Source organism: Trachemys scripta, chromosome 18, assembly GCF_013100865.1.
Source record: "Trachemys scripta elegans isolate TJP31775 chromosome 18, CAS_Tse_1.0, whole genome shotgun sequence".
Lineage (NCBI taxonomy): Eukaryota > Metazoa > Chordata > Testudines > Emydidae > Trachemys > Trachemys scripta.
Window position 1 is genome coordinate 3,466,632 of NC_048315.1, and position 24,864 is coordinate 3,491,495.

Consider the following 24,864-nt stretch of genomic DNA (forward strand, 5'->3'; position numbering starts at 1 on the left):
GCTACAGACAATCATAAAATCTGTTAGTGTTTAAGGTGCCACCGGACTCCTTGTTGTGTTTATAGAATCTGTAGGTTAGTCTTCTACATTGCTCTTTGTGCTGGGGGGAGGGCATTTCTGCCATGGTGAGATTTTGGATTATTCCAGATGGGCCAAATTCTCCTGACTTCAGCACACTCCCAAGGAAGTCAGTGAGAGTTTTGCCAGAATAAAGACTGAATAAAAGTGAGCAAGGACTTTAGGATTTGGCTACTCAGGTTGAGAGAGAAAGAGAATACAGCTCTCTGGTTTTAAAGGCTCATCCCTAAATCTGTTTTAATGATCATTGTTTCTGGATTGTGGGGAAAGGAATGAGAGAATCCAGCACTTTCTGGGGCTGACAGAATTTATCAGGGATTTGTGCCTGGGCAGGTGAATTCTTTGCTTAGGAGGTCAGTGAGAATCCCTTTCTTGTTACTGCAGTGCTGGCTCTAAGGAAGGTGCTTCTGCTTGCTTGACAGCAGCTGAGAAGGAGGGTGGAGATAGGCAGTTTTTTACGGGGATTGGTGTGATCAGGTTTCAATGCAAAGCACGTGTGAATAGTCCAGTGCTGCTTTTTCAATCTGTCACTGATGCAGAGTGAGCAGGGAGAATGGGGCAGGTCGGTTGGAAGGGTCTGTGTCTGTCGCTTTTTGATTATAAAACCGAAAAATATGTCATTGCGAAGAACAAGAAGGTGGGAATTCTCTATCGAGTGGTGCAGCTGTCCATCCTGGCTTACCTGGTGGGGTAAGTGCGGTCAGGGTCACTCTGTGCATATGATACTGTTACATTGCAATGGAACTTGGTGCCCTGGCTGTTACGAGGGACCGTATGTACAGGCTCTATAATGCTTTACCTGCCTGAATATGAATGCTTGAATTTCCTGATCAAAATAGGGATTTTGTGTAATGTAAGAGGCTAATATCTAGAGTCTCCCAGTAGAAAGACTCAGCTTTCCCCTCCCCCATTACCATTTAAGATTATCATTAGGTTTAAAAATAGAGCAAATGTTACTATTGCCTTATGATGTATTATTTTTATCCTTATTTCAGTATTCTGTAATTATGGTCCCAAGCCACTGTAGCTAACCTCTATTAGAAGCTGAAGTGTTTGTGGCTGTTATTGCTGACGCTCGGGATGTGCCAGGTGAGGTTTGACTCTGTGTGACTCTGTTAAATGCAGGATTCTGGGTGTGATAGTAGCTGTCTGATTGAATTGAGAGCAAAACGGGCCAGTACTGAGTGGCAAATTCCTTTGCTGAGCAAGCCAGAATAGGGGGCAGGGATGGGAATGCGGAGAGAGGTGGCATGCGTGTCGATTCAGAGCAGGACTGGTTGGCATGGTGACGGCTCCAGCACTGCTCTGAGAGGATCCAGTCCTACAACATCCTGAGCGCCCTCATCTCTCATTGAACTCAATGCTTCGCGCCTCACAGGATCAGGCCCTGAATTACCAAGCTCCATGTCCCAACAGGCTGATGAATTATGTGTAATGCGTGTGCTGTTCCTCCTGGAGTGTCAGGGGCTTCCCAGGATGATCCAGGATGCTATTTGTAAGAGTCTCCAACCAAAAACACCAGCTTAGCTGTTTGTCCTTTGAGTGCCCCCGCACCAAAACGGAATAAATATAGCAGAGTCACTCTGCCGCTTGGGTTTATTTATAGAACGGTGCACAGTTGCTGTCTGTGTGTACATTGGTTAGCAGAGCAGGGATGGGTCTCAGAAGCCTGGCCTGTGTGAGCTATTAAAGGAGGAATCCTGTAGCTATGATACCCCCTCCCCTGAGAAAAGAGGATACTAAAGTGACTTCTGCCTGGGAGACATTGAAAACACTAGGTGAATGGGCTGTTCCCATTGGTGTGCATAGCCCCATGCATCTCTGTAGTACGGTATAACTGAATGTGATTGTTGTGTTAACCCCTTTGCTGCTAGGCTGGGCTTGCATCTCAGGCACAGTGATCAATGGCATTAGTATGATGATTTTATTATTCATCAGTGTGCATTCAGATGAGCAGCCCTGGAGCTCGGGCACATCTGCCCACACCGGATGCCCTGTCACATTCGAATGGGGGGAACTACAGACCTGCCTCGAACCGGGTCACTGTCAAGTCCACACGGCAAAAAGCTGGTTTTCTTGGGAAGACGAGAAAGTCTGAGAATTTGCAAGGGGTGGGGGGACTTTTTTGGTTTATTCTTACTCTGCCTCTAAAAGCAGGCATGAGTCAGGCATGTGATGTTGCTATCCCCACCCCTCATGGCAGCTGCTTGCACTTGCTGCATTCAGTGGCATGCTCAGTGCTCGGTGCATTCCAAGGGTTCCTACAGACATTGCCTGCTCCCCGCCCAGTGAAACCTGCAGTCTATAACCTGCTCATTTAGCTTGCCTGAGGTTCTCCCTGATACACTGTCGGGGTGACTGACAGCTGGCAGGCACCTCATTCAGTTCTGCAAGGGCTTTACATCTCCATTCCCCCCCAAACCGTTGGGTCGTGGTGGGAATCAGGAAGGGAGGCTAGTTAGAGCTCTGGTGTGCAGTGAGAGATTGCAAAGCCGAGGATTCGTTAGCTCGGGAAGGAGAAATCAGAGGGGACGGGACAGCAGTTTAAGACTGTGATGGGCCTAGTGCGGGGGTTCACAAGCTGGGTCGCGCCCCTGTTTTAATGGGTTCACCAGGGCTAGTGTTAGACTTGCTGGGGCCCAGGGCCCAAGCCCTACCACTTGGGGCCGCAGCCGAGCCAAGGGCTTCAGCCCAGCCCCAGCTTGGGGTGGTGAGGCCTATGCAGGGTGGCCATGCTAAGGAGGGCTGCAGGGGTGATCCCTCCTCAGCTGTGCAGGTTCAGCTTCCAGTCCCTTGGGTCTGAGGACTCCTGTTCGCTACATAGTGTCTTGGTGGGTGGGACTCATGTTCCCAGTCTCTTGAGGAAGGTCTGTGCCACACACTGAGAGTTGTTCCTCATGCTGGCAGCGTCTGAGCCATCCGAGGTACGCGTGTTGCTCAGAAGATGGCATTGGTGCTGAGGTGACGGCTCCAGGATAATGGGAATATTCCCTGTTGATTTCTGTAAGCAAAATCCCTGCCCATCTTCCTGGGCTGCATCTCCCTAGCAGTGACCTGCTGCAGGGCTGGAATTTTGTGGCAGGTTATAAAATGCATATTATTTATCTGTGTGATCAGGCAGAGTCCTGGGGGCTGCGTGGGTCTCTCCAGTAAATACATCTGCCAGATGCCAAAAATGACTCTCCCAAAACAAATGTCATCTGTAATAGGAGTCGGTAAATCCCAGGTATATAGCAGAGCAGGATGATACTAACAGATAGAGCGAGGGCCCTCACTCATTCCTACAGAAGTCAATGGGAGCTTTGCCTGGGTAAGAATTACCTGGGCTTGGACTATATATGCAATACCACCCCCTCGACCTGGCTGTGGATGGCCAGCTGAGCAGGGGAGCTGGAGTCTGGAGGCCTGGGTTGTATTGCCAGCTCTGCCACTGAGTTAGTGTGATGCTGGGCAAGTTGCTTCCCTTCACTTTTCCCCACGTGTAGAATGAGAATAATGATACTCTGACCCCTTGGCAAGTGCTGTGAGATTGATGGATGGAAAGTGCTGCATATTCTGTTAGCCACAGTGTTTTGGGTGCACTGGAAACATTTAGGAGTTGAGGTCATTAGAGGATTTGCTGGACAGGTGACTTGCATCAAAGGGCTTAACCTAAATTTGGAGCTGTGGTTGAGAGGGGTTTGGTATCACTTGTATATTCTGATTTACCCTTGAACTGTGCTTTACCTTGGCACAACCCTTCTCTAGCTAACTTGCCACATTGGTCCATTCGGCTGGCCATCCTGGCTAATGCTGCTGCCTGCTGTGTTGTTCACAGGTGGGTATTTGTCGTCAAGAAAGGCTACCAGGACTCGGACACCTCCATCCAGAGCTCCGTCATCACCAAGCTGAAGGGTGTGGCTTTCACCAACACCTCGGAGCTGGGAGAGAGGCTGTGGGATGTCGCCGACTATGTCATTCCCCCACAGGTTTGCACAGCGGCTCTGTTGCTGAGTCCCCTTTGCTTTATTCCTCACTTTCTTTAGCTAGAAAGACTGGGGGCTAATTCCTGCTTGGTCACTATTGGTGACTGGAATGAAGTTGCCAGTCCCTGTAGCTCTGTGAATGCCCAGGAGAGGGGCTACCAGAAAATCTCAGCTCTGTGCCTCCTTTTAGCTCTTTCCAGCGAACGCTCAGCCAGCCTCCTCTCGGCCTTGGATGGATGTCAGGCCAGGGTGCTGATCTAGCAAAGCATTTAAGCACGTGCTTAAATTTAAGCAGGTGAGTGGTCCATTGACTTAATTGAGACTGCTCACCTGCTTAAAGTTAAGCACATGCTTAAGCAACATCCTGGATTAGGCTCTACCTGAACAGAGCAGGCATGAGTAAATGCAGTGCCTATCTGAGGGGGAAGCCCAGAGGAGGAGGCGGAGGAATCAGATGATGGTGGCGCTGAGTATATGAGTTGCTCTGGTTTAACCCTCCTGGCTCCTTGCTCGATTAATTCAAGTGTCACACATGCCCATTTCCTTGGCCAGCTGTACCTGCAGATGTGGGCTGGCCCCTGTTTGGGGGCAACCCTTGTAAGTGCACATACTGGATAAGTGAGGACTGGGTTGAGAGCTATCCGACTTGCACTCACCAGTGGCCGTTTGCACGTCCACTTTTGCTTGCACAGTCAGTTGCATGGGCACAAGAGCCTGTGCAGAAAAAAAAAGGGTGCGGAGGGGCACAGGGCTGAAAGTCTGACCCTTCCCAGTCTGTGACAGACTTTTACAAGACAGCAAACGCTGAGGCAGTGCAGAGGACAGTAAAGCAAGAGCAATGTGCGTGGCAGCATGATGCAGTCCCTCTGTTGCTACCCTTTCTATCCAGTGAAGATGCGCATGCCAATAAGAGCTTCCATCTCGTGCCCCAGTCTGTACTCACTCAGATTTGGCACCAGTGCTCTGCTCTGCTCACTAGCCCACCCGGACTTTACAACCAAAGCTCATTGCTAATGTGAAAAACGTGGCCTCCAGTCAGACACTCGGCATGAAACGCGCAATAAGACTCTGTGTGGTAAATGGTTGCACTGCCTGAAACTCTGTCCGCCCTAGGTGGTGTCCAGGACTTTCATGCCCACTGGACCTGGTGTCGGGTGTGTACGCCCATCCGCATGAACCAGGCAGGGACACTGATAGTTATTTTCAACATGAGTCATGCACCAGGATTTGCCACTGGCCCTGTTACTATGTCAGGTTTCAGAGTAGCAGCCGTGTTAGTCTGTATCCGCAAAAAGAACAGGAGTCCTTGTGGCACCTTAGAGACTAACAAATTTATTTGAGCATAAGCTTTCGTGGGCTACAGCCCACTTCATCGGATGCATAGAATGGAACACACAGAAAGAAGATATTTATATGGACAGAGAACATGAAAAGGTGGGAGTCGCCATACCAACTGTAAGAGGCCAATCAATTGAGATGAGCTATCCTCAGCAGGAGAGAAAAAAAACCTTTGAAGTGATAATCGAGATGACCCATAGAAGGTGTGAGGATAACTTAACATGGGGAAATAGATTCAATTAGTGTAATGATCCAACCATTCCCAGTCTCTGTTCAAATCTAAGTTAATTGTATCTAATTTGCATATTAATTCAAGTTCAGCAGTCTCTCTTTGGAGTCTGTTTTTGAAGTTTTTTTGTTGCAAAATCGCCACCTTCAAGTCTGTCACTGAGTGGTTAGGGAGGTTGAAGTGTTCTCCCACTGGTTTTTGAATGTTATGATTCCTGATGTCAGATTTGTGTCCATTTATTATTTTGCGTAGAGACTGTCCGGTTTGGCCAATGTATATGGCACACAAGAAGGGACTGTACTTTGAAAGGAGAGTGAACGGAGCTGGTAAATGCGGCTTCCCTAGGTCTCCAGAGCTTTTGGTTTATCCTCTTGATTATGTTCAAAGTTAATGCATTTCACTCAAACCCTCTCCCAAATGCCCCAGATGCTGCTGGTTGCTGGCCCCAGCAATAATCGATGCAGCAAAACAGGATGTGATGTTAAAGCCAAATGTATTTTTAAAAGCCAAGTAATGTTCCACTAAATAAAGTGTATTCCATCGGCAAACACAGTGCATCAGAACCCCTCCCTGGTGTGGATATAGAACATCTCTTCCAGCGTATTTAGCCAATGCCATTAATAATACAGAACCAGGATGCTTGTGTCTGTATGTCACTGCAGCAGTTCAAATCTATTCTATCCTATATAGGTTCTTATCCCACGTCCATCACTATAGTGTCTGAGCACTCTCCAGTAGTGCATTAAGCAATGTGACCAACATCTGATGCACATGGTTTAGCCTTTCTGCCATCCTCTCTCTCCAGGGAGAATTGTATGTGCAGTGGAGCATTTTGTTTTGGTAGCGATTGTTTGTTTTTATGTGCCTGTTGCTCTGAGTTTATATTGGAGAAGGCAGGTCGGAGAATTGCAGATGGCATTTGAAGCAGGAGGTGGTGAGAATTTGGGATGGTCCTTGGTTCTGGGGGTGTTCATTCCACAGTCTGGGACCAGCCCCCAAAGAAGCACTGTCTCCTGCACAGGTAAGTCTTACCTGTGTGGCGGACAGTTCCATCGGGCCTGAGGGGTGGAGTTGCTGACCACAGTCCTTATCCTGGAGCTTTAGGCTCCTTTATACATACTTATCGAGACAGGCCGTTGAGCACCTTGAAGATAAGGACCAAGACCTGGACCTTGACTTGCTGTTCTATAGGAGGCTAGTGTAGATAGAGTGGAGGAGAGTTGGCATTTCTTAAGCACAGAAGGCTTCATGCCCAGGTCTATCCCATTGCTGTAGTTCAGATGAGATGTGACCAGGGTGTGTATAACAGGCCAGGTCATTGCCTGCCAGGATGGGACGGAGTCTCCTCGTCACCTGGAGATGGTAGAAGGCATTACTTGCTAGTCTACACTGGCAATGCTAAAGCGCTGCTGCGGCAGCCTTTAACGGGGCTTGTGTAGTCACGGCAGAGTGCTGGGAGAGAGCTCTCCCAGCGCTCTAAAAAAACCCACCTCCACGAGGGGAATAGCGCCCAGTGCTGGTGCGCTGTCTACACTGGCACTTTACCGCCCTGAAACTTGCTGTGCTCAGGGGTGGGGGGGTTTCACACCCCTGAGCGAGAGAGTTGCAGTGCTGTAAATTGCCAGTGTAGACAAGCCCTTTGTGCCAGTGAGGATTCCAAGACCAGAAGCCTCCTAAACTATGGACTGAATCAGATTAGTGGGGAAGACTGATCAGCTGAAGACGCTACCACCTGAGAAGTGCTAGATCAGAACTAGGTTTTATTATTATAAAACAACACCTATGCTGTGATGGTTTCTTATTAGCACTAATGTTTTAAAGCAGATCCTAGGAGTTAAAAAGGGCTTATAAATTTTCTTTTCTTCTTTTTTTTTTTTTTAGGGTGAAAACATTTTCTTCGTTATGACAAATCTGATTGTGACCCCAAACCAAAGGCAGGACACGTGCCCTGAGGTAGGAAGAACTGCCCCCACTTCCTTGACTTCCCCTCCTACCCCCCCCCCCCAAAAAATATGGATACGAATGGACAAAGAGGAAAGTTGAGAAACTTGAATACTTGAGAGGCTATGAATGTAGCTGGGAGGCAGGGGTTCTCTCAGGCCTGTACAAGAGTAACTCGACAAGGGAAGAAGGGGATTAGGCCTTGGGGAGGGCAGAATCAGCTGGCTTAATTTTCAGAGGTGCTAAGCACTTTACATCCTCCATTGACTTCAATGAGAAGTGCAGGACCTCAGCACCACTGGAAATCAGGCCATAACAGCGTACGGTCATTAGAGAAAGTTAACCTTTTAGCTAAGGGAGAGTGGTCATATGAGGAGATCAAGTGGAGTCCAAATGAAACAATCCTGGGTTTTGTGTAGAGAAGACTCTTGCAGTAATGCCAGAAGAACAAGCCCGTAGCCAGGGGTGGTCTCAGAGCACCCCCTCATGGCGTGAGGTAACCCTGCAGGCACCCAGCCTTATATCCCTATTAGTTCTTTACAATAATTTACAGTCAGGCCGGAATACTTAAAATAGGATCCCCCTTTGTGAGGTCTTATCTATTTAGTCTTCTCCCAAATACAAACTCCTTTAGCCCGTTGGGCCAACAACCCTTCTCCTTCATTCTGGACTCCCCAGCCCTCCTCCTGGGGCCTATGTGCTGATTCAAACAAGCTTCCTCTCCTTTGTTCAGGAGACCCACAGATGATCTCCTGGGGCCTGTGTGCTGTAGCCTTAAACCAGCTTCCCCCAGCTTTGTAGTTCAGTCCTTTTCTCGCTGGGCAGGCAGAGGGCAGCAGTCCTTCCGCTATGTGTCCATCGCACAATGTCTCCTGCCCTCTTTCCCAGAGCTTGCCTTGGTTGGCTAGGAGAGAGGGAGCCTGTCCCCATCCTACACTACAAGAGACAATACTCTGGGTTTTCTGCAAACTCTAATTATTCCCCGAGATCACTTCCTCTCTCACAACACTTACCTGACCCCTGATCCCTGCTAGCCTTAAAGGGGACAGTTCCCCTGTTACAGGCCCCAACCTGAGAGGTGCTGAACACCCGCAGTTCCCACTAACTCCTGCTCAGCACCTTTCAGGATTGGGTCCTAAATTAGGCAAGGAACAGGATTTCTTTCCAGTCCTATCATAAAAGACTCAGAGGAGTCCCAGTTCAGTAGTGCCCAGAGCCTGAGTTGGCGGGCTGCTGTCGGTCATAAACATGTAGAAATGTTTTGCTTCATTATTTATCATCTCACCAGCATCCTTACTAACTTTGCCCTATCCTGTGCCAATTTTTGTAGCAAACACCAGCAGTGGTCAACCCATCAGGCAGTTGGGAAAGCCAGTGTGTTGGTAACAAGCTCTCAGGGCTGAGGTCTAGTTAATGACCGTCATTTCCTCTGGCTGGGCTCCATATCTGTCTGAAGAGGTCATCTGAAATTAAGCACCCTGCCAGACAACGGAGCTTAGCTGGGTAAAACAACACTGCCCTCAAGTGGCCAGGCTAACACAGCATGCAGAGATGGAAGAGGAATAAGAATGTGTCCAATCAAACAGGATGTCTCTGCTTTATTTCAGAGTGAGAAAGTTTTTAGATTAAAGCAAAGGTGGCATTATCCCATCATCTTAATGATAGTTTGTTTCCTCCTGCTTGTTTTTAGAAAGGGGGAGGGATAGCTCAGTGGTTTGAGCATTGGCCTGCTAAACCCAGGGTTGTGAGTTCAATCCTTGAGGGGGCCACTTGGGGATCTGGGGCAAAATCAGTACTTGGTCCTGCTAGTGAAGGCAGGGGGCTGGACTTGATGACCTTTCAAGGTCCCTTCCAGTTCTAGGAGATGGGATATCTCCATTAATTTAATTTAATTTTAATTTAATTTAAAACCTGTGGGAGCCAGGGAGTGCAATCTGTTTTTCTCTCACACAATTGTTCAGATGCTAGTGATTGGCATTGCATAAAAAATAACATGATACAGAGACCCAGTCCCTGGGTACATTACTGGTTTGTTACTGCAGGGCTGCTCTTGAGTGCTAGCATGCACACCCATTTGTTAAACTATAAATTTCCTCCAGGACAATTATATTTTATATGTTATCCCCACTGCATAAGGGATGAACTCGGTGGCTCTTTGTAAAGGTGACCTAATTACCCTACTGAAATCATTCTTGTAATCCTCATGGAAGTATGCCAGAGAGAATTTAGGGATTTCCTGAAGCACCTACATGACCTAGGAGAACAAGGGACTCAAGTTTCTAAATGACTTAGTAGCAGAGGGGTAGCCGTGTTATTCTGGATCTGTAAAAAGCGACAAAGAGTCCTGTGGCACCTTATAGACTAACAGACGTCTGTTAGTCTAGAAGGTGCCACAGGACTCTTTGTTGTTTTTTAAATGACTTAGGTATTTTTTGAAAGTCTCACCCTATTACTGTGATGAGGAGGAAGAAAAACGTAATATTTTACTCCCCTATCAAAAAACTTGTTCATCCAGCCTGAGTGGATGAGTGAATTTTGGGAGGCTGACATGAGTTCAGATGTATCCCTTTCAGTTAGTTCTTCACCCCCACAATGCAAATCTAAGTGTTTTTGGGGTGGCGGGTACATGAAGTTCTACGTGGAGGAGCGTTCCAGTGAAAGCACATCATGCTTTCTATCACATGCCTTACTTGCTGCAATCATCTGCTTTGCAGAGTACTGGCATTCGAGACGCACTGTGCAGCAAGAACAGGGACTGCCCTGCGGGGGAAGCTGTGATAGCTGGCAATGGTAAGAGATGAGATCATCCCCCTGCACTTCTTGTGCAATGAACTTGCCTTCTGAGGAAGACAGTTCTCTACTTAAGAACTTAGCTTGAGAAGATGATTGGAGGAGGAGGGAGAGATTTATGGGAGTCCCTGTCTCAGAATAACGGGGGTGTTGCAAGTCAGGACTGAGGTGTCTTGGCAGAGCTTTATGGGAGTCTCTCAGTGAGAAGTAGGTCAGGATTCAAGTGCCTTGGGAGAGCTTGAGAAAGTGGCCATAGAGGTGGACCCAGGACTAGAAGCTGGGGGTCCTGCAGGATGGAGATGCATCAGCAGAGCTGTGGGGAAATCAGGTGCCACACCTGCACTAACCAGTGTTCTTAGTCTTCTCTTTTCATGAGCACGAAGCTGACATAAATTACATTAATAACATATTTTACCATTGGTAGCAGCAGCCGGGCAGGGTCAGCTGGCTAAGGCACCTAGACTGGGCCTAACAGGATTCTTGATGCTTGGCATTAAATGTATTGCAGAATCCCCAAGGATCTCCCCAGGGCAGAGATTTCACAGCATGTCTCTGGCTCTGAATGCAGCAGGCTGGGAGTCTGGCTCAAGAGAAGTTGCCCAAGGCATGTGGCATGAGTAACTGGGTAAAGAGCTGTGGAGGAGAGGTGTGCTGGAGTAGTGGCAAGGCCTGGGCACTGACCTGGCCAGTCAGCAAAACTCTTTGGAGGCTGGTTGAGGAAAGCGAAGTGGGAAATGATAGAGCATGAGTAATTCTGTCCTTGTGCTTTCCTGCACTTGGTCTGTGCACAGCAGGGGAGGGACAAAGGAGGAACACAAGATGAAAATGTATTTGCAACACATGATATCGGGAACACTCCCTTTTTAACAGGAGATGGCAAGATACAGGATGTGTCCATTGCTGTCCCTGGGCAAGAGCCCTGGGCACTCCAGAGCAGTTGGGACTGTGACCTTGGGTCTGGGCCATAACCCCAGGAGGTTTTTTTGTTTGTTTGTTTTTTGGTGTGGGGGGGGTCTCACTGCATATCCTTGCACATCTTGTTGGCCCTGAGCCATAGATGTTCCTCCTCCCCGTGTGCGCTATAAAGGGTGGTTGATGATTCACAGCAGCCCAGCTCTTGCATTCCAAAGTGACCTGGCTTTTCCAAACTGAATCAACTGTACCAGGAGGCCCAGCCTGAGCCGGGCATTATAGCATGGTCAGCAGTGCCCCCCAAGAGCCCTGAGACTGAGGTCAGCAATTAACAAAGGCTCAAGGGCTCCTTGGAGGAAAGGGAACCCCTGGATGTGCCATGTTGGACAGCTGTTCTCTTGGGAGATGAAAGCAAATACCATGCTGAGCTGCTGGGACTGTCATGGTCCCAGATGTCTCCAGTCAGTAACTGAGAGGGAGCAGCAGTGACTTCACTCTCAACCATCTTTATTTGAGATCACTGACTTGTTTATAGCCCATTTAAACGGAGCTCTGCTAAATCAAATGGTTTACAGTCACCCTGCCAAGATACCCTGAGGCTGCTCAGAAAAGCAACAACAGAGCAGTTGTTCAAGCAGGGAGAGAACATTTCACAGCTGGGAGGACTTAGGGTTACAATGAAGACAAAGTAACGTTTAATCTGCCCTAGTGGGCCAGGGAAAAGGGAGGTGCCAGCCTTGAGTGACCTTTTCCATGACCTTGTCTGCCCCACAGGGGTCAAGACTGGCCGCTGTTTGAAAGTCGGGAGCAACACCAATGGGACGTGTGAAATATTAGCGTGGTGTCCGGTGGAGAAAAAGTCCAAGCCCAAGTATGTTCCCCTTCTTGCATTGTTACTGAGCATGCGTTGCCTGGCTTTTGTCTTATTTTGAAGCATGACTTCTGTTTCCTAACAAGCAACTGAAGATAAGTCGCTGGGTTGTATTTGCAGAGATTCCCGTTGGCTTGATCGCATGAGGTTAGAAAACATCTGCTATGTTTAAAATGTGCCAGGGAAGCAGGAAATTCTGCATGAGGGCCCGTACCTTGCTCCTTCTAAAGATGGTGCACATGCTTCTTGCAGGGCATCTTCCAGCCCTTGCTATTCCCTGACTCCCCCAACACTGCCCTTTTCTCAAACAACTCACTGACAAAACACAATAACTGAGGTAGGCTGGCCAAAGGGGAAGAGTGTGGAACAGAATTGATTCTCAATAGGAGCCAAGGGTCTGGGAGCAGCAGCCCTTTCTCTGTCTTCAGGGGGCATTCTGCAGGATTGGACTCCAATTCTGCTTATTACATGAACATGTCCATTAAATGTCTAAACAATGGGCAGAAGAACAATGACTATAAAGCCAAGAGAATTTTGCCCCCTCTCTTTCAGGAAACCGCTTTTAGCGACTGCAGAAAACTTCACCGTTTATATCAAAAACTCGATCCGCTTCCCTAAGTTTAAATTCTCCAAGTAAGTGTCTGCCTGTCTCTGTTTCTTTCTCTCTCAGCAATCTTTCTTTTGTCAATAATCCAAATCGCTTCTGTGTTTTTCTCCTCAATGCATGTGGGCATGTGATCTGAGCACTCCTATCTAGGATGGTGACTGTTTCCTTGGTAACTGGAGGACAGTATTTGGTTTCTGGCTATGTAGGAGCAGGGAAGATAATGAAGGATTTGAGCTTAGGGGAAGATTTTCAGTCTGGTGAGAGCTTCCCAGCCAAACAATGGCTGGATTTAGACTGTCAGTCATGGAATGTAATCTTTGACAGCTGTCTGCCTATATGTATGCAAGCTGTCACTGCACTGACCAATGAGATGAATATGACCCATAATTTCCATCACAGGATTGTTATTAATCTAACTGAATAACAAGCCCATGTATATGAAAATAGGGGTATTCCTCTCCCACACCTAGAGTACAACTGGGCTGGCAGCCTACCTAATAGCCTACATGATCTAAACCCAGCATGTCCATCAACCAGCAGTATTCAGGGGAAAGGGGAGTGGACTACTTGGGCCTTGATTTAGAAAGAAACCAACTCTCCAAGCTAGGGGAAGCTGATGGGGGATAGCGTTTTCACCAATTAGGTAAAAAATAAGAACATTTTGCGGTTTCACCCCAAATTATTATGCTGTAAAAATGAAATAACCTGGGCAAGTTGTGTGGAAAATGCTGATTTTCAATTTTCCACTTGTAAGGATGGGTGTGAAGGTAGGAACAGGAGATATTGGCTGTGGCTCTACTTACAGAAACCTCTCTCGAAACGAGCATTTTCACATCACCGCTCTGGGTAGCTTCAGTTGTGCATTTCTAGCGTGTTGTTATGAGAGAGAGCACGAGATAGAATTGCAATGGGCGGCTCTGCTTAAAATCAGAAGGAACAATCCAGGTATGGTTCCGAAAGTCACCGCCTAAATGGATCTTTCTTTAGAGCCTGATCTTGCCATCAGTTCTGCATGGGTATAAGTCTGTCTGCGTGGATCTGTTTGCAGGCTCGGGGTTTGTTTGCATCCAAGCACAGCAGGATGCATTCATTGGGGGTGGCTGCAGAGATGCTCACAGGATAATAGGGTTAGTGGCAAGAATGCTCTTTCTGTCCTATTGGATTATTATGATGGGTGGTGAAGAGGAGACTCATCTCTTTGGCCTTGGAAGAGAATCTTCCTATTCTGTAGGGCAGGCAAAGAGAAAGGTCAGACTGGTTCTGTTGTTTCCCATATGCAGGACTAATGTGCTAAACACTGATAATGACTCCTACCTGAAACACTGCCACTACAGTGCACAGCACCTTTACTGCCCCATATTCCATCTGGGCAAACTCGTGAGCTGGGCTGGGAACAACTTTCAGGACATGGCATCTGAGGTATGATCCTTCCTTATTCTCCCATACACCGCACCAGCTAAACAAACATTCCTCTCTGGAAAAGCTGATATCCTTCTAGTGACCAAAACTCTTCCCCTCCCCCCATGAGGACTTCTCATTTCCAGAACTATGGCAGGTCATTGAGCTTTAAAATCATCTTGTCTCTTGCCTATAATAACCCCATGGAACTGAAGTATTTCCACCTGCCCACTTCTGCGTTACTGCAGGGTACCTTGTACATGTCTGGCTGAGCACCCTGGTTTGTTACTGTCGGGCTGCGCATGAGTTGCTCACAGGATTTTTTTTTTTTTAAAACACTGTTGAAATGTCAGTTTGGGATCTATGTAAAGAACTCCTGGACCTTGCATGTTAAAATGTCACCATCCCTGCCCCAGCAAGCTTTAACAGTGTCCCTTGAAGGACAAGGTGGGTGAGGTGATATCTTTTATTGGACCAACTCCGGTTGGTGAAAGGGACAAGCTTTTGAGTTACACAGAGCTCTTGTTCAGGTCCCTTGAAGGACTACATTTAACTATACTCCCTAAAGGGAATGTAGCTTTCCTGAATACCCCATTGACTGGTGCTTCCAAGTCCAAAGAAATACAGAATATTTTACTGTTGGTGCTTAGGGTGAAATTTGCCCCTGTACAGAGCCAGCACAAGACCTAAGCCCCTCTCAAATCCCCACACAATTAGGGTTAAGTGCTACACAGACCTCATGCTGGCCCTCTGCACAGGGCAGAATTATACCCTTAGTGAACAAATATCCATTTTGCTAAAGTGAACACGTCAGCTAATAGGAACTTAATGAACACCCTGGGCATGAAAATCCTCATTACAACAGAGAGTACAGATGGGGGGGGGGGGGGGTCCTTCTAGGTGGGGTTGGAGTCGGTGTCAGGGCACTGTGAGGAAGCTGTCAGTGAAACTGTCTCCAGATGCCCAGCATGGGAAGAGCCAGGGTGACTGTAGAAAAATATGATTCACCTCAATTGCCTAAGTTTGGCTCATCCTGATCTGAGTATGAGTTCAGGACCAGGGGAGCCTACTACACTTTTATCTCCCTCAAGGAACACTCGGCAGAGGAGCAGACATGATTTAAAAATGAACAAACCAAGCCAAGCTACAAACAAGCACACTGAAAACATGTCTCTCTTTCATTAAGGGTGGTGTGATAGGAATTCAGATTGAATGGGACTGTGATCTTGATAAAGCTGCTTCTGAATGCAACCCTCACTATTCTTTTAGCCGTCTGGATAACAAGTTTGCAGAAAAATCCATCTCCTCTGGATACAACTTCAGGTAATCAAAGGCAGTGATGGGAGTGGGTACCACTGTATAACTCTCAGGCACAGGGGCCCTTGAAAATGCCACTGTAACAGTATCAGCTCATAGGTTAAATCAGATTCTGTTTCTAACTATTCCTGGCTAAGTATTTCAGCTGCGCCTATGCCGGTTCTCCAGTATACGGCCTTTTAAAATGTTCATCACGGTTTTTATACACTCACACTCTCTCTCTCTCTCCAAAGCTAGTACCCTCCAGACACCGAAGTCTTGAGGTATTTGCAGTGATTCCTAATCTAGAATTACAAAGATTGTCTGAGTTTTGCTGAGTCTTTCATATTCTGCATTAAGCACTGCTCCTGCATCATCACCCCCACCAGGGTCAGCCAGCCACTGAGAGTGATCCTTGGGTTCCAGTCATGACATCGAACAGGTGTAGGGTTTTTACCTTCCAGTTTCCCACTCTAATGATAAGGAAATGTACGCTGAGGCCATCACTGTGATTTCAGTGGGCTTAGAGCTACCCACCAAGACAGGCTTTCCCATTAGTCTGGCTAAGGCTAGAAATGAAACATGATGTCAAGAACTGGCTGATACAGAACCCATTCACATGCTCCTCTGAGACCTCAAGTTTAGGACAAGGTCATGCTTGTTAATCAAATATACCCCAAATTTTTAAAGGGAAATATACCTAGGTTTGAACAGAGAGGGCGAATTCAAACTTTTTCTTACATGAGGGAGGCAGGGGACTGGGTTAAAATCAATGTTCTTGCATTCTTTGCTTTCTAGATTTGCCAAATATTACAGGGATGCTGAAGGAGTTGAGTACAGGACACTGATAAAAGCCTACGGAATACGCTTTGATGTGATGGTGAATGGCAAGGTGAGGAGCCTATGCCAGGATATTTCTGGTCCTAGAAGAAATAAGGGTGGAGTCAGACTTTTGTTGTTGGGTAGGTACCACCAGAGTGGGGAAGGGCAACCCTAGGGCAAAACCACCCCCTTGTTTGTGATGGGGAAGGATTCTTGGCAGGCAATGTTTCATTGTCACTAGCAAGTTGACTTGATACACAAAGGGAAGAAAAGAGTCTGGAGTGAAGCTGAAGGGATGCCCTGGGCTGCTCCAAGTAAGATCAATAGATTAGTCAATATCAGCCTGCAGGATCCTCTCTACACCTCTCATGCTCATTGAGGAAACTGGTCCATGTGATGTTCAGCAGTGCGAGGATTATGGAAGCTATTATTTGGTTTCCCTGCCAATACCCACTGTAGTAGGAGAGTAGAGCTGGAGAAAGAGGATCAGCATTCAGGAGAGACCTAGTCTGGTGTGACGTCACAGGCTCTGGAAGGCAAGCAGGGCCAGGCTGCTACCAGACAAACATATGCCTCTTAGAATGTAGCACTAGTCTCAAAGCATGCTCAGGAACACTGCCTGGTGGCTTCTAGCACGTACTGCTAACCAAACACATGCATAGAGCCAAATTTACCCTACGTGTAACTCTATGGCCATCAGTTCAGCTTGTGGTAACTGCTCGGCTAGCACTAAGTGTTTTATATTTCTTTCAGGCAGGTAAATTTAACATCATTCCAACGATAATCAACGTGGGTTCAGGACTCGCGCTTATGGGTGCAGTAAGTAAATGTATCATCCTCTTTAGGGATGAAAGAAAAGTATCAGAACCTGAACCATGTCCAAATCCTGTGGTTGAGATGTTTCCAGGATAAACAGTTTGCCTGAAAAAATAGTCACGTTCTTTAGAAAGGCTGATTGGTTGGGTTTGTGCCTTTAGAAGGGAGCCATCAGTTAATACACTTTGTGCTGCGGGCACCCCAGCATGGCAGAACACAGTAGGGAGAATAGACACTGCAGTAATGAGCACAGTATAAATGCTTAGTTTATAAACGGTGCCATAGACTTTCAGTTTTCCTCCTTTAACCACTGCCCACTGCAAATCAGATCTACTATTGCACTTGAGAGATGCAACACATGGCACAAGGAAGCAGCTGTGATATGCGGACATCTCTTAGCTCAGATACTATGGTGATGACTATGGTGTGAAAGCCTAGACAAGGCAAGATTAATCCCATTATCACTGAATTATTATTACTGAGTAAACTTTACAATAAGCCTCCTATGAATTGTGACTCGGTGTCTTTTTTTTCTCGTTTGTTCCATTGTCTGAAACCACTTTGGGCAAGATACTCCGCCTGAGGGAAATTGGCATATTGCCGTGTTAATGAATAAAAGCTAAATAGAATCTCATTACATTCCTGGTCCATATGTAGAAAATGAGGATGTTGATATTTGTGAACCTAGTGTGTTTTCCATGCCAACATGAACCTTGGGCAAGTCACGTACTTTGTCCATGCCTCAGTTTCCCATCTGCACAACTGGGATAAATAATACCATTGTCCTGCCTCACAGGGGTGTTGTGGGTGCTCAGATGCCCTGGAGCTATCTAATTAAGTGATATCTAGTAGCCTAGGATATTCTGGCCCCATAAAGTGGAAACAATTGCTTTGCTAAAGCTTTTCACATGCAAGGTTGGGATTGAAGACATGATTATTTGCTCTGCAGTAGTGCCTAGAGTTGCCAATCAGGACCCCAAGGTGCTAGGTGCAGTGTACACATAAGGCAAAGACAGTCCCAACCTCAAAGAACTTACAGTCTGAATGTGAGACAACAGGTGGCTGCAATACGCAAACGAGAGCACAAGGTGACAGTGGGAGGATCATGATTACCATAATAAGCAACAGTCACGGTACACTGGCTAAGAGTAGCCATTGTCAAACATTTTGTAGGCTTCACAGCACAGGTGAGTTTTCAGGAGAGATGGGGAGGAAGATAATGTAGCGGCTTTGGGGATTTTTACAGGGAGATTATGCATTTGCTTTCAGTTGCTTATTACAGTAATGTGCTGCCTCCAATATTTTGCAGGGGGCTTTCTTCTGTGACGTGGTGCTACTGTATCTGATGAAAAAGAGCAACTTCTATCGAGGCAAAAAATATGAGGAAGTGAAGTAAGTGGGACTCTTGTTGCATTTGTGTGTGTAGCATTATACTGTCCAATCATTAAATGGACAGAAATATAGAAACAAAGGACATTTTAATTGCAGAAGGAGGGCATTTGATTCCAGGAAATTACATGCATACAGATGAGTATAGCCAAGCTGCTCCCTCCATAAGTCATTGCTGGAGTCAGGGAAATAGGGAAGCTGCTGTGTCATTGTTCAGGCTGCAAATGGCTCCTGGCTCTCCATCCATAATGATGCCAAATGGAATCAATGGCAACTACTAAAAGCCCTGGATGCCTTTTCCTTTCACTTATAAAGATGAAAATCAGAACTCCAGCCCGAGAGCTGCTATGTTAAAGGGTGGCTTCAGGGCTAAGCTAATGTAGGCCTGGCTGGGATGCAAAAGGGGCCATGTCCTCTCAGTTACGACAGACTTAAACCCTGTAGATCCATTTTCTGGGCCACTGAAGTTCAGCCAACTGAGAATGGCAGAATGAGTCACTCTGCTGCACCAGCGTCCATCTGATAAAACCTCGAGTACACAGTTCCTGTAATAGAACATTGTCACAGTGTCAGCGCTCCATTGCTTTGAACCCTGAAGTCTGAGTATCACGTTGACATTTATTTTTCATGTAGCGTCCAAGGTCCTTTTGATTATATTTGTGTGCAATCTACTTGAATTAAGAGGGAGTTTACAGATCTATATCAATGGAACAACTGACCCATCTGTTTCAATCATGAAGTTGCCAGAAAATTGTGGGAAAGATTTTTTTTCTAAAAGACTTGACATCACAAATTCAGTGTGAGCTTCATGGAATAGATAAGGTTATTTGTGCCTGTGGCTATGTGCAGAGCTCCAATTAGAGCTACAGCAAGGTGCCCTGAGGCCATTGTGGGCATTATGCAAAAATCAACATAACTTCTGTGATGCACAAATGGACCTTAAAAAACAATCCATTGAAACAACAAACGTTTGTTATGAACACTTATAGTTTAGTCAAAACAGACTACTTATGAAAATGGCTCAGTTCTGTCCATTAGCCAAGCCAGGGAGAAATTTACCCATCTCCAGAAGCAATGGTTTAAACATTCTTTGTCTCTGTCTCTTGGAAATGCTGAAGGTCCCACCAAGACTCCTCTTCTGCTTCACTGCAAGGTAAATAAACGTAAGGTACTGCCCTACTTGCCTTTTGTTCCCACAGGTCCACTTCAAGAAAGTCTTTACCAGGTGGAACAGCGAATGGGAACCAGAACTCAGAATCGCTGGCTACATTAGAGCAGCTGAGACAACTACAGACAGTTGAGACCTAAGGGTCTGTCAACTGGAAAACATGTTCCATAAAGACTACAATGGTAAAACACAGCAACCAAACTTTGAGGTGGAGACAGCCATGGTCAGGTCTATTGTATCATTTGGATGCTCAGAGAAGAGGTCAGTTATAGCTATTCTGTTCAAGAGAGCAGTTTGCTAAAAATATCACCCCTTCTGATCTAAGGCACTCTTCCCTATCTTGAGCTGGTGACTCCTGTGCCATTGCTACAGAACTTTTGTATTATAAAGAAAAATGTAGAAGAAACCAGGCAACATTTTTATATGCACATAAATAGATAACCAGCATTATTCTGTAGCCCTGCATTGCTTCTGCTAGTGAAAGGTCAGTGACAAAGACACGTGGCATTTGACATTGTTAGGAGAGTTGAGGTTGGGAAACCAGAATCGCCTTCTGTTCAGCTGCACTGCAACACCAGTTCCCAAGTCCTGTATGATCTACCTGTAAGAGCAGATTGAAATCCTTTGGGCTGGTGCTGAGATAAATAAGATCCGGCGTTCCATTCAATTTGTCTGTAATTCAAGTAACATCATACAAAGGCAAAGTGACTCTCAAGATGTTTTCAGAGGAAGAGCCCTTATTCTATAGACCATGGTATCCTCCTATTTCCATAGAAGCACTTTACCAACCCCACTCCAAAACCAACCAGGCTCAGTGATATTTGCAGTTGGCCTGGCAAAGCTCTCATGAGCAAATTAATATAGAACTTTTGTTAAATCTAGTGTTTAAAAATGCCAAAATAACCTACAGTAAAGGGATGAAGTTTGTCCTCTAGTAATTGGTCCAGGTAACTTGACATTTTGGGGTACAAGAAAGCATAGTGTGGCATAGCAGGTAGCTGATCAGGGGAATAGTTTGAAACAAGTTGGGTGATGCTTCTAAGGAAGTTGACATATGCTTTTAATACTGGCCTGATGTTAACACTTTTGTCTGAATTTTCTTTTGGACAAACAGCCATTGGAAGCTGAATACGGAAAGAAAGTATCAAATATTCAGTGTGTTAACAGTGTGCATCAAGGCATCTGTCAATAACAGCACATTCAATGACCAAGCCTCCCTTCATTGACCAGTTGGTTTCATGCTTTTCTCAGCAACTCCTTTTTATTGTCACTGTGCTTTTTGTTTGGTTCAGGGATGATTATCCTCTCTACCTTACTTACTGATTCCTGACAAAGGAGGAACTTGATGCTTCTGCCAGTAGGAATGGATAGTCAGAGTTACTGGATCAGGCAGCTCTAGTCAGGGACAGCTACTCTGTCTGTTTTGTTATCCACAGTTTGACATGTGGGTGTGTGGAGAGGAATAGCACCAATTGGACTTTGTTTCCCACGTCATTCTGTATCTCCCAACCTACTACAAGTTACAGGATTTATTTAAAAGTTAGAAATCTAATACTTAACTTTTTTTTTGGTTACACGGCTTTTGAAAGGACGATGAGCCTTTGTTTCTGACTCACAAAACTCTATGACCTAAATTCAGATGGTGATATAACTTCCCAAAAATGGTAGGAAAAAATACTAGGAAGCAAAACCACAAAAGTCAATTCTACTTGGCTCTGTGCTTCCTTAGGATGAATTTGACTCACTAGCCTTGGATGAAAATGGTAGGTGATGAAGATTAAGCTGCCTTGCTTTGAAATATGACATTAATAGCCCCGGGTCAGGCTTTTCACTCAATTCAAAAACAACAACTGGTGATTGACTTTAAGGTGAAACCTGACAGCATTGGCTTGATGCAAACAGGACCGTGTAAATTTAACTAAGCCAACATAACTCAATCTTAACCATCTATACTTAAGTAGTTTTTGAAGCTGAAACAAATATAATACAACGCTATATCACCTCCTACTACCGTATGATTCACTCAAGCAGCTCATCACAAATAAAAACAAGGCTAGGCCTGTTCTGTAGTCTAATACTTTAACTTGCCAAAATAATGTTACCTTGTTAGAAAGGACCTAACCCACTTCCTGAGTTGAAGGCTTTAGGTCCCCCATCACAAAACTCAATCCCCATCCTATATATATATTTTTTTAAGGTAAGTCAGTACAGAGATTAGTCATAAACAGTAACTATCAGATTCTCAGGAGTCTTTTTACAAAATTTGATATTTTTCCTTGGAGTTAATATATAGCAATGGAATTTGTTTATTGTAGGATAATGTCTTTTCTGTATGTTGTATTATTTTAGATAATTAACCATATACATGCTGGTTTCCCCATTTTGTTTTGAAATGCATACATAACATTTGAACAGTACAAGTATATTAATAAAGCTGCCCATCTAAGTTAACTAAAATGCCCATGTTTAAAAGATGCATGACTCAATATAGAAAAATAGCTTTGACGGAATTCAGTAACTAGACCATGTTATTTTGCAGGAGACCAAAGGTATATTGACTGTAAATATATAGTGTGGCAGACAGTATTTATAGTATTGTCAATTTCCCTCTTTCATATATAACTACTTTGTTTCAATATTAAGTAAAGTTTAAAATAGAGGGCAGACTATTTAAAAAGAGCATTTCAAAGTACAAGTGGGAAAATGTTTTACACAATGTTCTGTGTCACTGGTTAGTAATTTATGCTTCAGAATAGGGTGAATTGCAAAAATGCTACTGCTGATTCAGTTTTATCCTTGTATGGAAATACTGCTAAGTGTGCTTTAGAGCCCTGTCACCATACAAGTGCAGAGACTATATACCCGCTCACTCAGAAAACTGATGAAGAGGGATTGTAGGGCCTGTCCTATAGCTGAAAGCTGCAGTTTACAGCTCAGTCTGTCCTTGATTTTCTTGCAGAAAATGAAATATATTACCACAATAATGCATTGTAAGTTTGGGGAAATACTAAGTGAGTCTATTCCAGATCTCCGGCTGTGGGTTTGTTCATTTTAGCTATAATGGATACTGATTCATAGGACACTGTGGTTTCCTTTGGCATAATGTAGTATTATGTCAGTGGAAAGCATTGTGCAAATACCACTAAAAACCCAAAACAGTGACTCATGACTGTACTACTTATTGCCTTTTATATCTGCCATTACAAAAAGTATGCTCTGCAAAAGCAATGCATGGAAGAGATTGAAATGTTTTAGTAACTTTAATTTCCTATTTGTAAAGTGACTGTACCCAGGATCACAGCACTTACACTAAGGATCCATACAAATAAGATACTTCTGTCCAGTTTCATGTACATTTAATTACATATTACCATGAAACTAACTTTGTGTCAGTGTTTCCTTTCGGATTTCATTGCATTAAGCTTATGGCTAAAGATACTGTTTTTACCAATGCTTGTATGCTGATGGTGACAGTGGGAACACAACGTAAAATAAAGCTGCTATTGCTGATCTTACAGAGGCAAAATGTAAAAGGAATAAAATCAGCCAAGAATGGTGGACATATGGTGATCTTTAGCGATTCATGGGATATACTTATAAATGTGTGGGAAGCAATTTAAGTGACTTTTCTATAAGACATTTTACATTCAATTTAATTAGACAAATACTACAGAGTTTTGTACTCAGACATAAGTTACTGACCGCCTTAACAATACAAGCAGTGAACAACAATTTAAAAAGCTGGCATAGTTGTTTAGATGAGTTTTTGGCAACAGTCCTCCTATTTCATTAAAACCCATTGCAGCTAAAGTGGTTATTACTCTTTTAGTAGACATGCACCATGCCATAGAGGAAAGTCCAGAAGAGGACATACGTGAAGAGGCCTCCGATAAGCCCCCCAGTGAAAAGTGGCCTTCGGGATTTAAAGTACTTATTCCACCGCCGTCCAGCTTTTAATACCAAAAGCACTGAGAGAAGGACAGAAGCCAAGAAGTAGAAGATGAAGCCATGTAAACCAGTCAGGCCAAGAATTCCTGCTGTTGCTCCTGACAAGGCAGAAACGGATGTCCTGCAATAATCCAGAATGGCGGCATTCCCTCGGACTGCTCCTTCGCTGATGAACTGAGGCCCTTCTCGCTTAGCCACCATTGTAGCCATTGCTCTGGTTTGGAGTCAAGTCTTTCTCCCAACGAGACTAGGTCAAAGGAGAGAACAAGCTATTGTACTAAGTCAATTTCATTTTATTTGGGAAGATGGGATGGAACAATTCTTTTCCCTCCTGTCCATAACTAACAGCAGGAACTGAAAGTGAAAAATGCACAGCTACTTGGAAATTGACCTCTTTAGTACAAATCACCATCAGTAAATTGATAAATTGAAGAGTACCTATAATCTGTTGCCCATTTTGGTAATGTCAGGCCTGACAGCATGTGAAATGCATCAGTCATCAGAACATTGTTCATGACCTTTGAAAAAAACTGATTTGATGAGTAGTGTCTTGGACAAACTGTATTCCCAGTTATCTGTACTAGAAATAAGTGGTGGTCTTTGAATAACTACAAGAAATCAAGGAGCTATTCACATGTCTACTAGCTGTTATAACTGATGGTATTCAAAAAGCTGCTAAAACATTCAAGCAAATCAGGTAGTCTACACTTGGATTTTATGTAAATATAAAATTAACTTGCATTAATCAGGTAAGTTTACATCTCAACCTCGGAGCCCTTTACAGTCATTAACACCACACATATAAACAAAACGGAACCAATCTCACGATTGTATGTCTACAGCACACAAATTTACTTGTTACAGTAAGAAAAATTTAGGCCAGCTTTAGTAAGAGTCTAAAAAAAATTAATTTATCCTTCCAAGTCAGGACAGGTTAGGCATTTCAGAACTCACTACTCAAAGAATTAAATTTAAGTGTAAGAGAAATAAAAATTATGAAATGCATACACCAGTCAAAACACTAAAAATAACACTCTTTGAAATTACAGAGAATATATGTGCATTGCAGGAAGTACCAAGTAGTAACAACATTAATACAAGTATGTGCTGGGAGGTATGGGTGTGTGTGAGAGAGAGACAGAGAGTGTGTTTCAGAGTAACAGCCGTGTTAGTCTGTATCCGCAAAAAGAAGAACAGGAGTGCTTGTGGCACCTTAGAGACTAACAAATTTATTAGAGCATAAGCTTTCGTGGACTACAGCCCACTTCTTCGGATGCATACGAAGAAGTGGGTATA

At 44.9% G+C, this 24,864-nt stretch overlaps 2 protein-coding genes across 3 annotated transcripts in view; one reads left to right on the forward strand and one right to left on the reverse strand.

The window, feature by feature from the left end:
* The first annotated feature begins 504 nt into the window (after positions 1–504).
* Positions 505–23,002, forward strand: P2RX5 (purinergic receptor P2X 5). The gene is made up of 12 exons (XM_034752709.1): positions 505–768; positions 3,896–4,046; positions 7,492–7,563; positions 10,266–10,341; positions 12,028–12,124; positions 12,677–12,757; positions 14,012–14,150; positions 15,316–15,452; positions 16,224–16,317; positions 17,001–17,066; positions 18,373–18,455; positions 19,652–23,002. The coding sequence occupies exons 1-12, from the start codon at positions 632–634 to the stop codon at positions 19,758–19,760; spliced, it is 1,242 nt and encodes a 413-aa protein (XP_034608600.1). The 5' UTR covers positions 505–631; the 3' UTR covers positions 19,761–23,002.
* The window catches only part of EMC6 (ER membrane protein complex subunit 6), an 8,732-nt gene continuing 6,737 nt past the window's right edge, over positions 22,870–24,864 (reverse strand). For both annotated transcript variants that reach the window (XM_034752715.1, XM_034752716.1), the window contains exon 3: positions 22,870–23,815. In XM_034752715.1, coding sequence (XP_034608606.1) covers positions 23,446–23,778 — 333 coding nt within the window. In that variant the 5' untranslated portion in view covers positions 23,779–23,815 and the 3' untranslated portion in view covers positions 22,870–23,445. The remainder of the gene's footprint in view (positions 23,816–24,864) is intronic.

What these genes read in the sequence shown, in the direction of transcription:
- P2RX5 (XM_034752709.1), top strand. Translation starts at nt 632, where the DNA reads ATGGGGCAGGTCGGTTGGAAGGGTCTGTGTCTGTCGCTTTTTGATTAT. An exon ending in TTCAGGACATGGCATCTGAG is followed by an intron (nt 14,151 to 15,315) that starts GTATGATCCTTC and finishes TCTTTCATTAAG; the next exon opens with GGTGGTGTGATAGGAATTCA. An exon ending in ATGTGATGGTGAATGGCAAG is followed by an intron (nt 16,318 to 17,000) that starts GTGAGGAGCCTA and finishes TATTTCTTTCAG; the next exon opens with GCAGGTAAATTTAACATCAT.